Source organism: Colletotrichum chrysophilum, assembly GCF_026319265.1.
Source record: "Colletotrichum chrysophilum strain AFK26 chromosome Unknown scaffold_143, whole genome shotgun sequence".
NCBI classification, from domain to species: Eukaryota; Fungi; Ascomycota; class Sordariomycetes; order Glomerellales; family Glomerellaceae; genus Colletotrichum; species Colletotrichum chrysophilum.
This window is the reverse complement of record NW_026517430.1, coordinates 73,411-91,632: the sequence shown is the minus strand read 5'-3', so window position 1 is coordinate 91,632 and position 18,222 is coordinate 73,411. Positions and strand designations below refer to the sequence as shown.

Sequence of the window (18,222 nt, the reverse complement as noted above, 5' to 3'; positions counted from 1 at the left end):
GAACCTTGGGTAGGGGGGCGTTAAAACGGGCAGCCTTCTCATTACGCCTCTGCTTGATTGATGATGACAGGGTTTTTGCGGCACTTTGGGTCGTCTTGGTCTAGGAGATAGTGCGGGACCGGGTCGGGAGGGAGGCTGTCGTCGGCGGTCTTGATATTCTGCTCCTCGAGACCTTTGAAAGGCTTGCGCATCTGGATCTTCTCATGGCGGCTATTCTCTTGCATCATCTTTGCGCGGATGCCGCGCAACTCCTGGGCATCGTAGGATTGCTTGTGGCCAGTGCGGGCCAGGCGCTTTCTCTCCCTCTCCTCGATGTCGAGTCTGTGATGCAGATGAACGTTGAGCATCAGGCTAGGTGAACTTTGGAAGTGAGATAAGTACACCGCTGTCCATGCAGCTTCCTCCACCGCTCCATGTACTCATTTTTCGGCATCTTGATGACGAGAGGGCGATTCGGCGCACTTGAAGATACCAAGTGGATTGGTGAAAGCTGAGCTCCGGTGATTGGGCGGGGTAAGTCGAACCGCACATTATCCGGCCCCATCGTGCGGCGCCGGTATGGGATCCACCCCGCCGTCACCGGCGGGGTGGGGCCTTTGTGAACAGAGGCGGCAGCGTGAGTTCTCCTGGTGCTTCTGCCGAAAAGGGTTCTGAGAGTAAGTCCAAGCTAAGCGCTATACTAAAGCAATGACCTGCAGTTGATTACCAATTCGGTCTGGACTAGTTGGTTCTTCGACTTCAATAATCGGGATCGGACGTAGATGGCGTTCTAAACCCGAGAACGAGAACGAGATTGGTCAAAGCCGATATTTGCTTGTAATCCTGCCCGGAACCAAAACACCCCCGCACCGCTTTCCATGTAAGCAAGGAATTCTCAAAGAACAACTGCGTCACTGTGACTAATATTGCGCCCGACGATAAAGAGGCAGGATTACAGAGATTGAAGTAATTGCGCTCAGTTTCCTACGATCGTGTCTAGCTCTTTTAATCCAATATACCATAGAGATCATGCTTGTTCCCAAGGTTATGAAGGCGGTGATCTGCCCTACGACTGGCCCGATCTCCGTGCTGCAAATTCAGCAAATAGCAGTCCCCGTTCCTCAGCCCGGGCAAGTTCTAATCAAAATCCTCGGTTTCGGAATCAACAGGGCTGGTAAGATCGAATCACATTTCTGACCTCAGTTGCAGAGAGTCTAATGAGTTTCCAGAAATGTTCACACGCCAGGGCCACTCTCCCGGAGTTCAATTTCCCCGAATCATTGGCATCGAGTGCATCGGAACCGTCGCCGCCCACCACGCCCCTGCCCCCGGCACCGCTGGTCTTTCGATCGGGGCCCGCGTCGCAACATGCATGGGCGGTCTCGGCCGCGAAATTCCCGGCTCTTACGCCGAGTATGTCTGCGTGCCCGCCGAGAATGTTCGCCCATTCCCCCAGACCAGCCTTCCGGTCGCCACCCTAGCATCTTTGCCCGAGATGTTCCAGACTACTTGGGGCGCCCTAGTGAAAGGGCTGGATTTCAAACGTGGTGAGAGTCTGCTGGTCAGAGGCGCGACAAGCTCAATTGGTATCTGCGCAATTCAGATGGCGCGGTACCTGGGGGCATCTCGCATCGGTGGCACGACGAGAAGCGAGGCGAGGACCAGCATGCTCAAGGATCACGGCGCGGATGAAGTCTATGTTGATGGCGGAAGCATCGAAGCAGGTGTTTCGGCGAGCAGTGCAGGCAAGTTCGACAAGGTTCTGGAGCTTGTTGGCACCACGACTTTACGAGATAGTGCTCGGTGCGCCGTGGAGATGGGAACGGTGTGCATGGCAGGTATTCAGGGCGGCGAGTGGGAGCTGACTCAGTTCTCCCCGTTCGAGTTCCTTCCGAACCGAGTCCGGCTTTCGGTGTACGGTGGTGGGCCGGATGATTTTAGGGCGTGTCCATGGGAAGAGCTTATCCAGGCCGTTGAAGACGGGAAGATCAAGGTCCCAGTAAAGGGTTTCAGTTTGGATGAAATTCAAAAGGTCCATGAAATACTGGAAAGTGGCGGCGGTGGAGCAAAGTTGGTTGTCGTGATATCTGAAGATTAGCCTCTGATTACGGATGCGGAATCGACTGCTCATCCAAACTTAGCCTATCTCCCCGCCGCTCGCGTGACGTCGGGTAAGCTTAAAGCACAGAGCCACATTCCGCGGTGCTCGACGCCAAGCACGGGTCCGGCAGAATTCTTTCACGATGGGGACTGACATGGGCCCTGCCAGTGGGTATTCGTACGATCATAATCATAATTGATTGCGCTGCCCTATCCACCGCCAGACCGCTCGCACTCTTATCCCACCGACATCCGATCACCTCTTGAACGGCGTTTGTGACTGGCTTTCATCGTCCTCCGTCCACCAGAATTCCGTCTTTTTCTGGATACCAGGCTGTAAAGGAATATAGCTATTCGAGCTTCTCGTCTCGGATCCTCGTCGGCGGGAACGGACCATTGTCGATGGCACTTCGAACTGGTCGCCTCGGAGTTTGCTGTTGACATAACCCGACTCGGTGGGATTTGAACGGCCGGTTGAGCCAGGGATCGCGTGGGAGTCGTTGCTCCCGAAGAAATGGACCCATATCGACCGCGAGAGGGCCAGGTTCGCTGCGATGATGCCCAGGAAGAGCTCGAGGTTTGACCAGATTCCGGCAATGCAGTATGCCCCTGTCGAAACTTTGTAAGATATCACTTGACCAGGCAGAATGGGAGACTTACAGCTAAGGTCGGTTGTTGTAATACCAAGAGATGCGGCTCTTGCAATACCGAAGCCCGTTGCACTGTATTTTAAGTTAGCTGTAGGACTGAAACAGAGAGGCTAGGCCGTAGAGAGGGAAGATCCGCGGCATTTGGATGGTGGAAATTGTTCTTACGCTAAGCCCAGTCCCATCAAGAAACACACTGAGACTTTTGTCCGTCTCGGCATATTGACGTTCCAGACGACGGCTAGAGGCAAAAGGGAGCATATCAAGTCGGTCAAAACCGAGAAGGCTGAATGTTCGAATGTTAGTTCCATCACGCAGAATAGCCCCTTCGGTTTCCATGGTTTCAAAGGTTTTGTTAGATTGGATCAACGTACCGATTGTAGCCCAAATCGAGTAAATTCGAATCTGTGTTGGCCAACATTTTGCAGACTTCCCTCGCCAGAAACCCGCAGGCTGACATTCCGCAACCAAAATAATGACCACTCCAAAGTTCGAAACCAAGACTCCTCCCATGATCGTGTATAGCAGGATCTTTAGGACTTTGGTGTCTTTGATCCGCAAAATAAGGAGACAGATCGACACCTTCAGAAAGGCTACTGCGAGGAATAGCAGAATCTGACCCCACCACCCGTACATGTTGATCATCATGTAGTCATAGTCGCTGAGATAGACGCGGTGTCTGCCGTTGCCGTACTGTTGTTGCTTGACCACGAACGCAAACCGTACAATCGAGACCCCACTCGCTATGAGAATCGTCCAGTCGTCCCAGCCAAGCTTTCGATTCGCTGCTCGAACCCATATTCGAGCACTGGTGGTGATGATCATAAGTGCGGTAAGGACGGCCGCGGTTGCAACGGAGGCGGGACCGATGTCCTCGTCGGGAGGGAGCGCCTCGTCTCGTTGGAGGATGCTTGTTGACATTGTCAGGATCGATTTGAGATGCCCCATGGCTGGTTTTTTTTTGCATCGACGCTGTTCAACTGATCTGCCTTGACTTCAGCGTGGTGTCCAAAGCCACGAAATCGGCGAAATAATCTTGGGATAGTCGGTGCACGAGGCTGGGTTCTATATGTCCATCGTGCGGTCCGACCGACAGCCTGCCACAGTATTATGTTTGATACACATATTCTGCAAGGACTCTTTGCCAGACCGGGTAGGCAATTCGTCCGACTGTTCAAGGGCGAAGTCGCTGGGGGCCCCAGATATTGCGACACCACTCGGTCAAGACATGGCCATTCAAACGTGCCAGATGGCATTAGACTTTCCGCCCGCAGAGGCTTCGAAGCGCGCAAGAATGCAGCGGAAGGCCTCCCCAGAGTGCGGAATCTCCTGTGCGACCAGCGTGCCACGCAGTCGCGCAGATAAGTGCAAGGGATGCCAATGCCCTCGGTTGGGGCCCTTGTTGATTGTTTTCAGGCTTCCTGACTCGCATCTCCACTGAATGTCTGGGCATTATTTTGGGAAGGCAAGTGAGATCGGAAAAGCCCCAGCGAGAGAGACGAACCGGTCGCAGGGCGCGTGAGACATGACAAAGTTCCTTGCGCAGAGAACAACGGCCCGAAGAAGTTTGTGGGACGTGCCGGACTGAAGGTGATCTTCCGGATCTCTCGAGCTCTTACTGACGGAGTAACTGCACCGTGATATTTTCCAACGTCGGGGCATCTGAGTCCCGGGGAAAACTTGTTTGTGGGGGGGATATGATGTCCATGATGACTGTGGTGGAACAGGAAAAGATACAAGGTAGTTCTAACAAAATTCAATAAATCGCATGGACTTTCGAGCAAGGCAAGTCCATGGAAGCTGGAGCCAAAGCTCCTGGGATGTGCCGTACCGACGGTCCAGCCCGCCTCCAGGTGACTAATGGTGGACATCGCGAGAATCCACTGCATCATCAACTACTTCGAATTACGGAGAATGTTGACTGACTGCGGTCCAAGAGGTCTTTCGAGTACTTCTCGTAGGACCACGACAGAATTGATGGGAGTGATGATTGATAACTGCAGGCGAGCGAATACAAACCGGCACACAACCTCAATTGAGGTCTGTTGCTCGTTTATCCACATTTTTCAGCACAACCAAATTCGCCCCTTTCCGCGCCGCCTTGGCGCATGCTCGTGTGATATTCGCAAGAACAGAACCCGAGTATCCCCTGTCACTTTCAGTGAACGTTAAGCAGAACTTCTTCCCGCAGCTGCCGCTGTCGCTACCGGCGTGGAGTTTGTGTTAGGGGGCACGACCGGGGTAAACTGCCGAATCCCTGTCACAACGCCCGACAACAGTGGCACCCCTCTTCTTCTCCCTCCCCAAAAACATGGCAGTTGGGAGAGAAAACACATTGAATCCAACACTCAAGGTTGCGAGTGGCGTCTAATATCTGGGCGGTGTTCTCTAGCAATGAAACCTCACCGGATTCCCATCTTCACCCCACTCGGGAGTCAGCCTGACCGTTCAAACTCGGGCCAATCCGTCGGCGTGCTGTGATGCATCTGCAAGGGCCGATACTGCGGTTCGTTGGAACCAACCCTGCCTTCCTCGGGACCTTTGCCTTGGGATGGGCCGATGTGATTGATCAAACGGCAAATGAAATCGCTTTATCGCGCATCGGCTTGTCATGGCACCCCAGGATCTTTCGTACAAAAGGGTTGACGGAACCTTTTCCGGAGCAACCGTACGAACCTCACCCCCTCCTGTTTACCTGACTCAAGGGCCAATTCAAGCTCGTGTTGGGCAGCTTGAGATCGTCGTCGACACCCTTTCCCTCGACGTTCGTGCCACCCTCTAACGCTCGGAAGGTATGTTCGTCTCATATTCACAGCCTTACGCGTCGCATCAACGGCATGGATTCCCTTGAGTCTAGAACCGCATCGTCACAACTCATCTGGCGCACGGATAGCTAATATCAGCCGTAGCCAACATGCTCCCTGCCACTATACTCACGGCCCTGCTGGCGACCGTCGCGACCGCGGCTCCTGGGAAGCGAGCCGCTGAGGCCTACGACTATGTACGTGTCATGTAGCAAGCTGAAAAGCCAAGTTGGACTAAAAGCTGACAATGTGAAGATCATTGTCGGAGGCGGTACGGCGGGCCTTGCCCTCTCAACCCGCCTGAGCCTGGGCCTGCCCAATGCGACAGTCCTTGTCATCGAGGCCGGCGAAGCAGGTCTTGGAGATGAACGCATCGAGATCCCTGGACGCAGAGGCACGACATTCGGTACCAAGTACGACTGGAACTTGACGACCGTGCCCCAAGAGGGTTCCGACGGGCGCGTTTGGGTCCAGACACGAGGCCATGTTCTGGGCGGCAGTTCCGCGCTGAACCTCTTTTCATACGACAGAGCGTCTGCCCATGAGTACGATGGCTGGGAAGAGCTGGGAAACCCTGGTTGGAACTGGGATTCGATGCGCGCCGCTATGATGAAGTCCGAGAACTTTACTTCGGCCAACACGCAGTATTATACAGGAAGTGAGGGTGTGGGAGATTCGGGCCCGATCAAGGCGCTGATAAACCGCCTTATCCCCGAGCACCAAGCTGGGTTGATACCTGTGATGAACAGCCTCGGTATCGAAACTAACTTGAAATCGTTGAACGGCAATTCCTTGGGCGTTCTATACTCGCCTAACAGCATCGAGCCAACCCACTACAACCGGTCTTATAGCGCTAACTCCTATCTTCCTTTGGCTGGAACAAACCACTTTGTGTTGACAGAGTCCAAGGTTGCCAAGGTTAACCTCAAGCCTACATCCGACGGAAACCATCAAGCTACAGGTGTTACACTAGTCGACGGAACCACCCTGACAGCCCGTCGCGAGGTCATTGTTTCAGGCGGTGGTCTTCTCAGCCCTTCTATCTTGGAGAACTCTGGCATCGGTAGCTCTGATGTACTTTCCGCTGCAGGTATTGAGCAGATCATCAAGCTCCCAGGCGTCGGCGAGAACCTTCAAGACCACATCCGAATCCAAAGCTCATACGAGCTCAGCAAGAACTACACCGGGTACGATCGCCTAAAGTACGACACTGCCTATGCTGCTGAGCAACTGCAACTGTGGTGGGATGGCGAGACGTCGATGTACGGATACTCTGGCAGCGGCTACACGTTCACCAACTGGAACCAGGCTCTCGGTGACGAGGGTGAAGCGGACATGCTTGCGCTTGCTCACGAGGCTGTGGGGGCTTCCGATCATCCAGTCGAGCAAAAGAAGCTTCAGTGGTTGAACGATACCACTGTGCCACAACTCGAGATCCTATTCAGCGATGGATATACTGGCGTCAAGGGATACCCCGCACAAGGGACTGATGGGTACGGCAAGGACTACGTGACTCTCATCGCTGCCATCATGCACCCTCTGAGCCGTGGGAACGTGCACATCAACGCCTCCAACCCACTGGGTCCACCTCTTATTGACCCCAAGTATCTATCCCACGAGTACGACCTGCAGGCGGCCATCCAAGCCATCAAAAAATGTCGCCAGGTAGCGCTCACAGAGCCCCTGAGATCGACCTGGGTCTCAGAGTATGAACCCGGCTTGAACACCACCACAGATGCCCAGTGGAGGGACTTTGCCCTCAAGACGGCCTTGTCCATCTACCACCCCGTTGGCACCTGCGCCATGCTTCCGAAGCAGGATTGTGGAGTTGTTGACCCAACTCTCAAGGTCTATGGAACCACGAACCTACGGGTCGTTGACGCCAGCATCATGCCTGTGTTGATCTCAGCTCATATTCAGACTGCGGTCTATGGCATCGCCGAGAGAGCCGCTGAGATCATCATTAATGCGGCCACGAAATGAGCTTGACGATGTGAACAGTCATGACGACATGCCTCGGATTATGCCGAGTCATTATGGATTATGTACCTAATGAATTGAAGTTGATCATACTATATGCCTCTGTCCCTTCTGCAGCGCGTGATGTAGACTCTTGGGACTATCAGTAGGTTGCTACTTGGAACCGTACGTTTCCTTCCACTCGTTGAGCCAAGCTGTTACAAACTCGACCTCAAATGCCTGGGCTTCCTTGACGGGTCCAGGTGGCAAGTCGGCCGTGGTCTCGTTTTTGAACAGACCATTCTCATCCCAGTGATGTACCGCTCCTCCCCCGATGACAAGGTTGGGCTCGTTGATGGTCGACTCCGGCCGAGGCAATCCAATCTTGTTCGGAGTTGCCTGTCTCCACGGGTCCGATTCTCCATCAATGATTGCTACGCGGGGGTAACTGAAGTTATAGGCACCATATTTGTTGATGGCCTCCACGTCAGGTAGTGTTGTCACGTTGAATGCCTTGCGGCAGATCTGAGTTGTGTAGTTGAGGTCGATAAGACGCGAGATCAGTGGCAATTGAGTCTCAGGGACACCGGAGCCAGTTTGGAGGTATCCCCACCTTGGCATCTAACGTTAGCCACCAGATCGCTGGAGGAAATGTCAATTAACTTACTGCGTGCAGTACTGCCAGGACCATAGTCGCCAGGTTTGCCGGAGATCATCCGCAGAATACGCGTCGTCGTCCCCGGAGCCGAAGCAGTCGTCCTGATCCTGCCCACGGCAGGAGGCAACCGTTGTGAAGTTGACGTAGCCAATGTAGTTCTTGAAGCGCGTCGCCAACTCCTCGACCTCGGACTCATATCCGCCAATGGCGAGCAGTTCTCGGACTGCACCATCCAGACTCTCCGTTCCTGGCCAGTAGACCTCATCAGAAGTCATGTTTGCGCAGTAACGCAGGAAAGCCCTGCTATCAATCGCGGGGTCCCAGTTGCGGCCTTGCAGGCCGCTGATCCCGCCATTGATCGTGCTCGCAAAGTCGGCACTGCTCGTCACGTTTTCGAGTCCGAAGGCGGTCTTAAGAAGGACGATGTCGTCCGCAGTGGTATTACCCTTTTGAAGCAAGATGTTGTCAACGACGTGAGTCAGCTTCTGCGTCGTCTCGGCGCACCCCTCAGGAGCATAGAGTCGTGCAGCTTCGTAATACTCCCAGTAGTCTACGACAGCCGCCGTAACACCCGACGACGAGATTGCGCCCCAGAAAACTTCTGGATACAGCTTGCGCAAGAAGGCGACGAACGCGCCAGCATAGGAGCCTCCATACAAGATCCAGGGGGTGTCGGGAGCGGTTAGGCTAATGTTCGCGAGCTTTCCAGGGAAGACGACATTCTGCGCAAAGTATGCTGTATCAGCCAAGGCCTGGTCGGTGGTCAAGAACCGCAAATTCTCAGTGCTGAAGTCCGGGGTTGGGACACTGCTGCCGTAGTATCGGTGCTCCAATATCACGCCGACTCCGTTGGTTGCCTCGGCCAAAATGGCCACAATACCCTTCTGCAAGAATGCCAATCGACCCAGCCCGCTGGTTTCGCCCGATGCCAGCGCAATCACCGGACCGCCGGGCTTGTAAAACCGGTCGTCGTACCAGTACCGCAGCGGGAACGAAGCATTTGAGTGCGGCTCATAGAGCGAATCGTTGTGAAAATGGTCGACTGGCACCGACAAGTTGTAGGCGCGGTAGAGCGTTGTAGGATCCGGCGCTCCAACTGCAGTGTCGTTGGCGAGCAATCGGAACACTTCCGGCGCTGCAGACTCAGGTTCCGATTCGCCAGCGATGCTCTTCCGAATCTCCGGAAGACTCAGCTGGGGACCCAGAGCAGCCGAAACTCTGATAAAGCAGAGAAGGCCGGTGGCCAACCATGAAGGAGCCATCATTGAGGGCGATCTTTGAACGACCAAGATGGGACGAACTTCAGATGAACGCTGGACGCGGCAATAAGCTCCCGACCGGCGGGTGCGCCGTTATTTGTGCCATTTGCGCAACCAACGCTCGCTGATCTCTCCCGTGGACTCCGTGGTGTCATACGAGCCTCCAGGGGATCGATTGCGTTTGGCCCTAGCCAATGTTACCTCCCTTATCGAAATGTTTTGTCACGTCAAATACCACCAACCATTTATGTGAGCGTAGCGATTTCGACCTTCCCGATATGCACAAACCCGTGCACGTTTTGCGGGTAGCCAAGAGGAAACACCTGGCTTTCGACGTCATGGATCCTTGCCTGTGTGACCCCTCATTACAGTGAGTAACATCTCGGGCAGTCGGGCGAGATCTGTATTTCGGCAGCTCATGAGGGAAAATGACTTCGACTTGCCGATGAATACCCAATTGCTGCTCGGTTCAGACTGCGGCTCTCTAGGTGTGCGATCCACAACTTCAGCCCGGTCGCCGGCCGGGGGGGCCAAAATATTCGCTCGGCAGCATTCCCCGCTCACGGATCTACAACTGGAGTCGGTGCCTTCAGTTGCTGTCGAGACTCTAGCAAATCGTTTGTCTCGCTGTAATCACCAATTTGAGTGTTTTGATAGCTGCAGAATGGCGGCGATTGAGGGCTGGATGTTAGTATGTGGCAACCAGCTTTGGGAATCTCGAGAAGTGAGAGATAGCCATCCAAGGCTAATTCGCTCTGCAATGGTTGCTGCAGCTTACTATGAAAGCCAATATTACGCAAGCGCCTTGCGGCCGGTCAATTCAAGATGGAGAGTCACAGTGAATACCAAAGATTTAATACAAGGGCAGATTGCGAAGCCGGTCCTTTTCCCCAAGTTTCGCTTGCTCAACTTGAGGTGCGGCAAAGCATGGGGATTTGAGTGGGTTGTCGATGTTCTGGTTAGGGAGCCCCCATGGGGAACACCAACTCTTCTAACACATTGCTTGTGATTCTGCCAACATGCAATGAAAGTCTGATGAGCCAGAATGGAGGAAGCAAGCGTACAATAAATGCAAAGCGCAGGCTGCTGCCGCTCCCAACATGACAGCCACCATCACAGACCACCAGTTCTGACTCGACATGAGACGACATTCAGCCCCCAAGACTCGCGCTGCCCCCACTGTGCCACTGGACCGGACACTTCGGTCAACTAAAAGTCCATTATGTTTAATCTATTTGCCTTTGATCAGCAATCCGCCAGCACGGTTCTGTCTCGTCTCATCTCGCCCTACCCGGGAAAAGATGGGTCGCCGAGGCGAGTATGGCCAACGTGCTGGCTTAATCCGAACTCTTTCTCGCTAGTTCGTCTCATCCCAATGTTTTAGATGAAACCGAGCAGAGCTAGTTGTACATTTCCTCTCGATTTACTCGCAACAGATTTATTATTCAGCTTGTGATAACTCCAAATAGCTATGCGTTGAACTCAAATAGACATTACTGACTCGGAAAAGAGGCCGGGCTGAGCTTCAACTCCAGAGGCTATAAAGCCTTGAACTCATTCGCTTAATTAACGTATTCAGCAACCATCGGCTTCAGCGACATTCACTCCTTGACAGATTTGATCGTTTTCCCAAATTCATCAGACCCCAGACATCAAAATGCGTTTCTCTACCCTCGCCGCTGCCGCTCTCATTTCTGTCGCCTCCGCCGACTTCACCTCTTACTGCTGTGGCAGCTCCCGACCCTTTTCGGAGGGCGACATTGCTTGGGCCTTGGATCCCAAGAACGGACGCTCCCAAGAGCTGGGTATTGCCGGAGGTGCCAAGTACACCTACAGAACTGGCATGTGCACGTTTGGCGGCGACACGCCCATGGCTTGCGGCAAGTACACAACCACCGCTCGCACATCTGAGCGCGCCGGAACCCAGTTGAAGAACGGCTTCCTTTCTTGCGACGATCCTTTGTACATGAAGGCCAACCTCTGGGTCTGCCCGTTCTAAATACCCACAATATGGACATGTAAGCTATAATTCCACTGATAGCGACGCCATCATGCTAACTCAGATGGCAGAAACCCTCTCAAGTCTGATTATCTCCCCGTTTAGCGCCAAAGCATTGACTGGAAATGGGAACGATCCGATCCAAGTTACTTAACGCTGGGCTTGAGCAAGGTTTCATTGTATATTTTCACTTTCATGACGGCACCTATGGATATCCGCGAGTCTCTTTTCGATACCCAGAATATAAAACATCTCTCTAGCATTGAGAAGTCGAACTATAAACTTGTGACAATTCTTGTGCTGTTTGGCGCAATTCAAACATCCCGCCGGCAGAGAAATGTTCAAGGGTCAGCTCGTGGCTGAGCCACGAACACCGCATTTTCCGTGTTTGCCCATTGCTCCGCTCTAATTGATGAGTTCGACGTGAAGCCAAACTGATGCTATGCGAACCCATGAGAAGATTCCGATCGGAAACAATCCCGAGTAGGGATCCGTATTGAAATGTAGTGATCACATGAGACACCTAGTAATCTACAAAGAAGCGCAACGACAAATTTCTCCCTTCCTCGCTACGCCGGGATTGAAGCTAGTCCAAGTACCTGTACTAAGATTTACACGCCAACGCAAGGTTGTGTGGGAGCGTAGCCTTATCTAGACATATTTGCAACATCATCAGAAATATCACGTTTCGAAGCCTTGATCACGTTATTGTCGTACTCCGTATATGATGACTGCAACCACTTCTGATCGCTTCGTAAACGTGACTACAGGTATTTATACATATTGCAAGACGCGTTCGTCATCGACTCCCTCTTTCCTGGGAAATCTAGGACAAGTGATCCCAATCTCCGCACTGTCCCCGGTTGTTCTGGCACCAGGTCCATGGGTCACCAAAGTGTCTGCAGCGGTACTTGGTTGAAGATGTGCCATCCGCTAGTTACTGCAGTTAGCTCCTGCTTTTTGGACTTGGTGCAATAGTCTTCTCTCACGTTGGCAGTAAATAGAGGCTCCAGATCCCGTATCACAAGGGCAGCAATCGCGATTCTTGACGCACTCAGCTGAAAGAATTATTAGCATGCCAAATCTTGAGCTACGCTGGGGGTGCACTTGCCTCCAAGACCCTTATGAAGTTGAGGGTCTTGGGCACTTGCGGTCGCGAAGACCAGCGTAAAGGCGGCGAAAATGGAGAATCTCATTGTGGTTGTTGTTGTGGGTTGTACCGAATATGAGAAAAACCGCAATGCCGAGAAGAACTGTCTTAGTATGAGGGCCTGGCTATCATCTCAAGCTTTATAGTCGCTTTTATCTAGCGAAAGGCTTAGCGGAGCTTATGTGAGATCCGGTCGAACCGAAATGAGGACTGACTGTAGAGTTTCCGAGAGAATATCCGGCGTATTGGGCTATGCAGAAGACTTCGTTCTTCGTCTGGAGTAAGCGAAAGCTGTCAATACGGTTCAGGCTTCTCGTCGGGATCATCGTGGTCTGGGTGTTACAAGCCGGAAGCGTCGATTGTAAAAGTTGGGAGACCCCACGTTTGTGCATTCTCCGGTGCTTCCAGATTTACGCAGGGAAGACAGGCAAACCTAATTATAGTGCGGGCACTTTTCATTGGACCAACTAGCCAAGAGCATTTAGCGGCTTTACGTTTCAGTGGCAGAGATTGGCCCAAGAAATACTTCTACAGGATACTTACTGGGACAATGCTGCAGTATGTCTGGTGAGGACTGCGATACGTTGACCTCTCATGATGCTGTGTTGTTGAGGAGTCGTTAGTTAGCGTTTCTGAGTGTTGTTTGAGTCTCGAGCATATGTTGCCCCATACATGGAAAGTTGCATCGACGGTAAAGTTTGAGAATGTCTACTGTCTACTACTCAAGGGCTTTGCAATACAGCAAGAAGGTCAAAGTCCGTATTGGACCGGGCGGCAACCAAACAAGAGCCTAAAAGGGGGTTGCGTGGTTGGCCTGAAGTGGATTTTCCCGCCGATAAGGGAAGGGCCTCGCATACATTGACGCACGCCTACATGTGATTTATTCGTCCAAAGACACGTCCGAAGTCCGACTGGATCTGTCTCCATGATCGACAACCACGTACCATCTGATTTGCATCTATCCAAGCCTCCCGAGACGGTCGCATTAGTCATCGTGGTCATCCGAACCCTCGGATTCAGGACTGTGCTCATAGAAAGCTCCGTGTAAAAATCATGACTCGAATGAGTGTTGGTAGGTGCTTCAACACCCGATGCCGTGTGTCCGGAGTCTGATTCGAGATGGAGTCGATATCTCCTACAACGTATCCGGAGTAGACCGTGCTCAGTGAAGGGTTAAAGACTGTAGACTAAGATCCGACTCCCCGATTAGCATATGAAGAGTCTGTATCCATTTTCTGACCGGCTGGATGCTGAGCGAGTGCTTCGCCCATCCCTTTCGCAACGGGCTTTTGGTACAAGAAGGAAATCATGTATAGCAATCCCCGCCGCCTTCAGTCAACCCCCCCCCTTCAAAAGTTTGAATCCACGCTGAACCTTGGTTGAGTCAGTCACAGCTAAACATGCAACTATAAATACCCTACCCAGCCCCCTTCTTTGCCATCTTCAGAGTAATCGAGAGACGAGTTCGCAGTCGTGACATCAAGACATGAATCATGTCACATGATGGATGATATCTTCACAGCTCGTCCCAAGCCGTCGATGCAAAGCTATTTTTAATACAATCCTCTGTGTCTGTGATCATGGTACCTCACTCATGCTGACATGGTCTTCTTTCAATTGTCCAAGGACATAGGGCATACACGTCTCCGCTCAGCTATCCTGCTGCGCTGAATTGCGTGTTCACAAACGATTTGCGTGGTTTCTGGCACTTAATTGATCGCTACTATCTTCCTCCCAGCAGCTACATTGTTGTTCTATGGCCAGCCTATAGTAGGTTAACTTGGGACAGGACAGAATTGGCTCGCAGGATGCCTAAAAAGGCTACGAAATTGGATTATGGATAATTGATCTGCACCTCAACTGCTGCGCTACTACTGTTGACCTACCCTACGGCTTGGCCTCGTTCTCTTTGCTCTTCGACACCGTTTCTAAAAGATACCGTCGAAAACAATGAGGCGCTATCGAACAAAAGATATATTTACGCGCGCGCGAAATGGCCTTCGGTCAGACATAGCCAGCAGAGGCGATGTTGGTACTGAACGCAGACGGGACCATCTATGAAGCCCCGGTCACCTCTGTTACAAAGGACCCAAAAATGACTTTCAATCGGGCCCTCACTCTCGTCATCTGAATCCGCAGCCGCCAATGACAGCCCTTCCAGTGCTGCTTACCGGCACAGCCATTAGCTCCTTTACAAAAGGCCCTATGCTCGAAGGATCTTGACGTCAGATTAACCTCTATGGCACTTTTGTTATCGGGGTTTGGCTGACAATCAGAATATTCTTTTCTAAGCTGGTGCCGTCTCGTTGCGAATGGGCCCGATAGATGGTTGTCTCATTCAGCTGCTTCGACTTGTATGAGGAGACCAGTGCAGGATTGTTTCGATAGAAGCAATGTATTTCAACAGCTTCGGCTGTGAGAGAAGCACAGGGAATCAAGAAGCCATCGCGGCAGACTCATCCGCGCAGAAGGCAATTCCATCCCGGAAAGTGGCTGATTTATCGCAAGCTTCCGACGCTCTCGCCATGCCGGACCGGCGCGCTAGACAAACTATTCCGGTCGCCTTCCTTATCGAGTGCGAGGATCCCCGCAACGGCAGATAAAGCCAAGAAATTCAATTGGCCAATGCCTGTGAATGACCTGAATGACAGCAGAGAATGGAGGGTCAACCTGGTAGGACCACGCCGGTTTGCCGGTTATCCCTCTCTATCGCTGGGGAAATTGGGAATCAAACGCATCGCGGCCCTTCGAGAACGCCACCCATTGGCTGTCTCTAGGCTCGGGATAGTTGATAGGAAAGATAAGATAGAACTTATGCAAGGGTCTAGCGAATACCATATCCGCGCAGTACGCGTCCGATGGGAAGTGGTCCCGGAGATTGTGATCATTCATTAATGCCAACGATGCCGCGCCGGGCGCTACTCGCTTGGCTTTTCTTGGCTGCTGTCTCTTAATTCCCCGATCACACTGTTCGTCGCATTCTGCTCGGAGGCTCTGAAGACGCTTTCACAATGGCGGCCGACATCAGCCATACGCCTCCCACGTACGAGGACCCCGAAAAGTCCGCCGCGTTTGACGAAGTTGGGCTCAAGACGGCGCACAATGTCCACGGTCACGATGTCGAGCTCGAGAATGGACACCTTGCGGAGTTGGAGGTCGATATGGAACATGTTCTCGAGAAAGTAGACGAAGGAAACTACGATGACGATACTTCGCCATTTCCCCAGGTTCGAGCGGTGGTGCCGGAGACAGATGATACCGCCATCCCCGTCAACACCTTTCGCGCTTGGTTTCTCGGTATTGTACGATGTTTCTGGCCATGAATTGACAAGACAGCCATGCTGACTGGAACAGATTTTTGTCTTTCTCGGCGCCGGTGTCAACCAGTTCTTCTCGCTCCGATACCCGGGTGTCCACATCGTTTCCCTCGTCGCAGAGCTATTGGCCTTCCCCATTGGCGTTGCGCTCGCCAAGGTCCTACCGATCAACCGGTTCAACCCCGATCGCCACTTCAACATCAAAGAGCATGCCCTCGTCACGATCATGTCCAACGTCTCATTCGGCTTCGGTTCAGCAGACGCGACGAACTTGATCCAAGCAGCCAGACTCTATGGCTTCAAGATTCCCGCCGGATTCTCTGTCTTGGTGGTGTTGTGCTGTCAGCTGAGCGGATACGCTGTCGCTGGCCTTGCTATTCCTTGGCTCGTGAAGCCTGCGAGTATGATCTGGCCCGGCGTCCTCAGCAATGTCGCTCTTCTCAGTTCGCTGCACTCGCGAGCTAACGCAGTCGCCGATGGCTGGAGAATCACCCGTGTCAAGTTCTTTATGATCGTCGGCGGTTGCGCTTTCGTGTGGTATTGGTTTCCAGGCCTGATCTTCACCGGTCTCAGCTATTTCACATGGATCTGCTGGATCGCACCGAACAACTTGGCAGTCAATCAGGTCTTTGGTATGGTCACTGGTATGGGCCTGTTCCCTCTGACCTTCGACTGGTCAATGGTCGCGTACAACACAAACCCGCTGCTGAGTCCCCACTGGGCGGCTCTGAATGTTTTCTTCGGTTTTGCCATCTTCTTCTGGGTCGTGACTCCGGCTATCTACTACACGAACACCTGGTTCACTTCGTACATGCCCTTCTGCACGGCGGATGTGTATGACCGGTTCGGTCAGCTGTACAACGTGACGGAGGTTCTGACCAACAATGAGTTTGACCAGCAGAAGTATTCCAGCTATTCGCCACCCTATCTGCCTGCAACCTTCGCGTTCGTTTACGGTCTGTCTTTTGCTTCAATCACTAGGTACGTTGAAGCAGTTGCGCGCAGCAGGCTTTGTACTAACATACAACAGTGTCTTGTCGCATGTTTACTTCTTCCATTGGGATGAGATCACGCGCGCTATGAAGGGCACTCTGAAGCTCGACATCCACGCACGTCTCATGCAGTCTTACAAGACCGTCAAGTGGTGGTGGTGGGCTGTCATTCTGCTTGTGGTCTTTGGCATGAGCATTGGAACTGCTGTTGGCTTCGACACTGGTCTCCCTTGGTGGGGTATTATCCTCGGCTTTGTGATCCCAGCTGTCTACATGATCCCTTGGTGAGTTTAGTCGCCTCAGTCAAATCATCCACGATGCAAGCTAACAACCTTCAGCGGTATGATCCAGGGCGTTACAAACGTCGATGCGAACCAGCTGAATGTTCTGTCCGAATTCATCGGAGGCTACATGTTCCAGGGCAAGCCGATTGCGAACATTCTCTTCAAGATCCTTAGCACCGATGTTGTCGGCCAGGGATTGTACTTCGCACAGGACATGAAGCTTGGCCACTACCTCAAGATTCCCCCTAGGACCCTTTTTTTCGCCCAAGGTCTCGCCACAATCCTTGGCGCCTTGACTCAGACTGGAGTCACGTTGTGGATGTTGGGCAACGTTGATGGTATTTGCGAAGAGAATCAGCCCAACGGCTTCTCTTGCCCCAATGGTCGCACTGTCTTCTCGTCTTCAGTCATCTGGGGTCTTGTCGGTCCAGCTCGGCTCTACTCCGTCGGAGCCATCTACTCCGGCCTTCTGCACTTCTTCTGGATCGGACTTATCCTCCCGCCCATCACCTACTTCATCTGGAAGAAGACAAAGTCCGACTTCATTCGTAAGATTAACTGGCCCCTAATCTTCGTCGGAACCTACAACGTGCCCCCTGCGACAGGCATTAACTACTCCTCGTGGTATATCGTCAACTTGGTCTTCAACAAGATCATTTACCGCAAGTTCTACGCCTGGTGGACTAAGTACAACTACGTTCTTGCTGCCGCCTTAGACACCGGTCTGGCGATCAGCGGAATTGTGATCTTCTTTGCTGTCACATACGGTAAGTTTGGTGTTGACTCCCAAGCATTTTCCGGCAAATTGCTAATGCAGATATTTCTAGGTCCAAATGTCAGTTTCCCAGATTGGTGGGGAAACACTGTCTGGCAGGTTCGTAACCCAGCACTTTCTTTGACTAAGAGTAGCAGCTGACTCGCATACAGAACACCGCTGATGGACAAGGACTGCCCTGGTTACAAATGCCTGATGTCGGATATTTCGGACCTGCAAACGGAACTTGGTCTTAATAAGGATACACTTCCGTAGATCAGTCAATAAGAAGAATGTATCAGGTCACAACGCCTGACAGA

At 52.5% G+C, this 18,222-nt stretch overlaps 7 protein-coding genes across 7 annotated transcripts; 4 read left to right on the top strand and 3 right to left on the bottom strand.

Moving 5' to 3' along the window:
• Positions 1–41: 41 nt before the first annotated feature.
• On the bottom strand, positions 42–433 carry COL26b_011557 (uncharacterized protein; the record flags this gene model as incomplete). Its single annotated transcript, XM_053184223.1, has 2 exons — positions 42–321; positions 384–433. The coding sequence occupies 2 exons, from the start codon at positions 431–433 to the stop codon at positions 42–44; spliced, it is 330 nt and encodes a 109-aa protein (XP_053031844.1).
• Positions 434–1,008: 575 nt separating this feature from the next.
• Positions 1,009–2,077, top strand: COL26b_011556 (uncharacterized protein; the record flags this gene model as incomplete). The annotated part of the gene is made up of 2 exons (XM_053184222.1): positions 1,009–1,153; positions 1,209–2,077. 2 exons carry the CDS (start codon positions 1,009–1,011, stop codon positions 2,075–2,077), a joined length of 1,014 nt encoding a protein of 337 aa, XP_053031843.1.
• A 258-nt stretch (positions 2,078–2,335) lies between these two features.
• COL26b_011555 (uncharacterized protein) lies at positions 2,336–3,647 on the bottom strand (the record flags this gene model as incomplete). The annotated part of the gene is made up of 3 exons (XM_053184221.1): positions 2,336–2,413; positions 2,474–2,688; positions 3,101–3,647. The coding sequence occupies 3 exons, from the start codon at positions 3,645–3,647 to the stop codon at positions 2,336–2,338; spliced, it is 840 nt and encodes a 279-aa protein (XP_053031842.1).
• A 1,993-nt stretch (positions 3,648–5,640) lies between these two features.
• COL26b_011554 (uncharacterized protein) lies at positions 5,641–7,513 on the top strand (the record flags this gene model as incomplete). Its single annotated transcript, XM_053184220.1, has 2 exons — positions 5,641–5,727; positions 5,786–7,513. The coding sequence occupies 2 exons, from the start codon at positions 5,641–5,643 to the stop codon at positions 7,511–7,513; spliced, it is 1,815 nt and encodes a 604-aa protein (XP_053031841.1).
• Positions 7,514–7,663: 150 nt separating this feature from the next.
• Positions 7,664–9,409, bottom strand: COL26b_011553 (uncharacterized protein; the record flags this gene model as incomplete). Its single annotated transcript, XM_053184219.1, has 2 exons — positions 7,664–8,102; positions 8,157–9,409. 2 exons carry the CDS (start codon positions 9,407–9,409, stop codon positions 7,664–7,666), a joined length of 1,692 nt encoding a protein of 563 aa, XP_053031840.1.
• Positions 9,410–11,063: 1,654 nt separating this feature from the next.
• COL26b_011552 (uncharacterized protein) lies at positions 11,064–11,510 on the top strand (the record flags this gene model as incomplete). Its single annotated transcript, XM_053184218.1, has 2 exons — positions 11,064–11,390; positions 11,490–11,510. The coding sequence occupies 2 exons, from the start codon at positions 11,064–11,066 to the stop codon at positions 11,508–11,510; spliced, it is 348 nt and encodes a 115-aa protein (XP_053031839.1).
• A 4,056-nt stretch (positions 11,511–15,566) lies between these two features.
• Positions 15,567–18,159, top strand: COL26b_011551 (uncharacterized protein; the record flags this gene model as incomplete). Its single annotated transcript, XM_053184217.1, has 6 exons — positions 15,567–15,857; positions 15,910–16,853; positions 16,903–17,148; positions 17,203–17,915; positions 17,976–18,022; positions 18,076–18,159. 6 exons carry the CDS (start codon positions 15,567–15,569, stop codon positions 18,157–18,159), a joined length of 2,325 nt encoding a protein of 774 aa, XP_053031838.1.
• Positions 18,160–18,222: the final 63 nt, after the last annotated feature.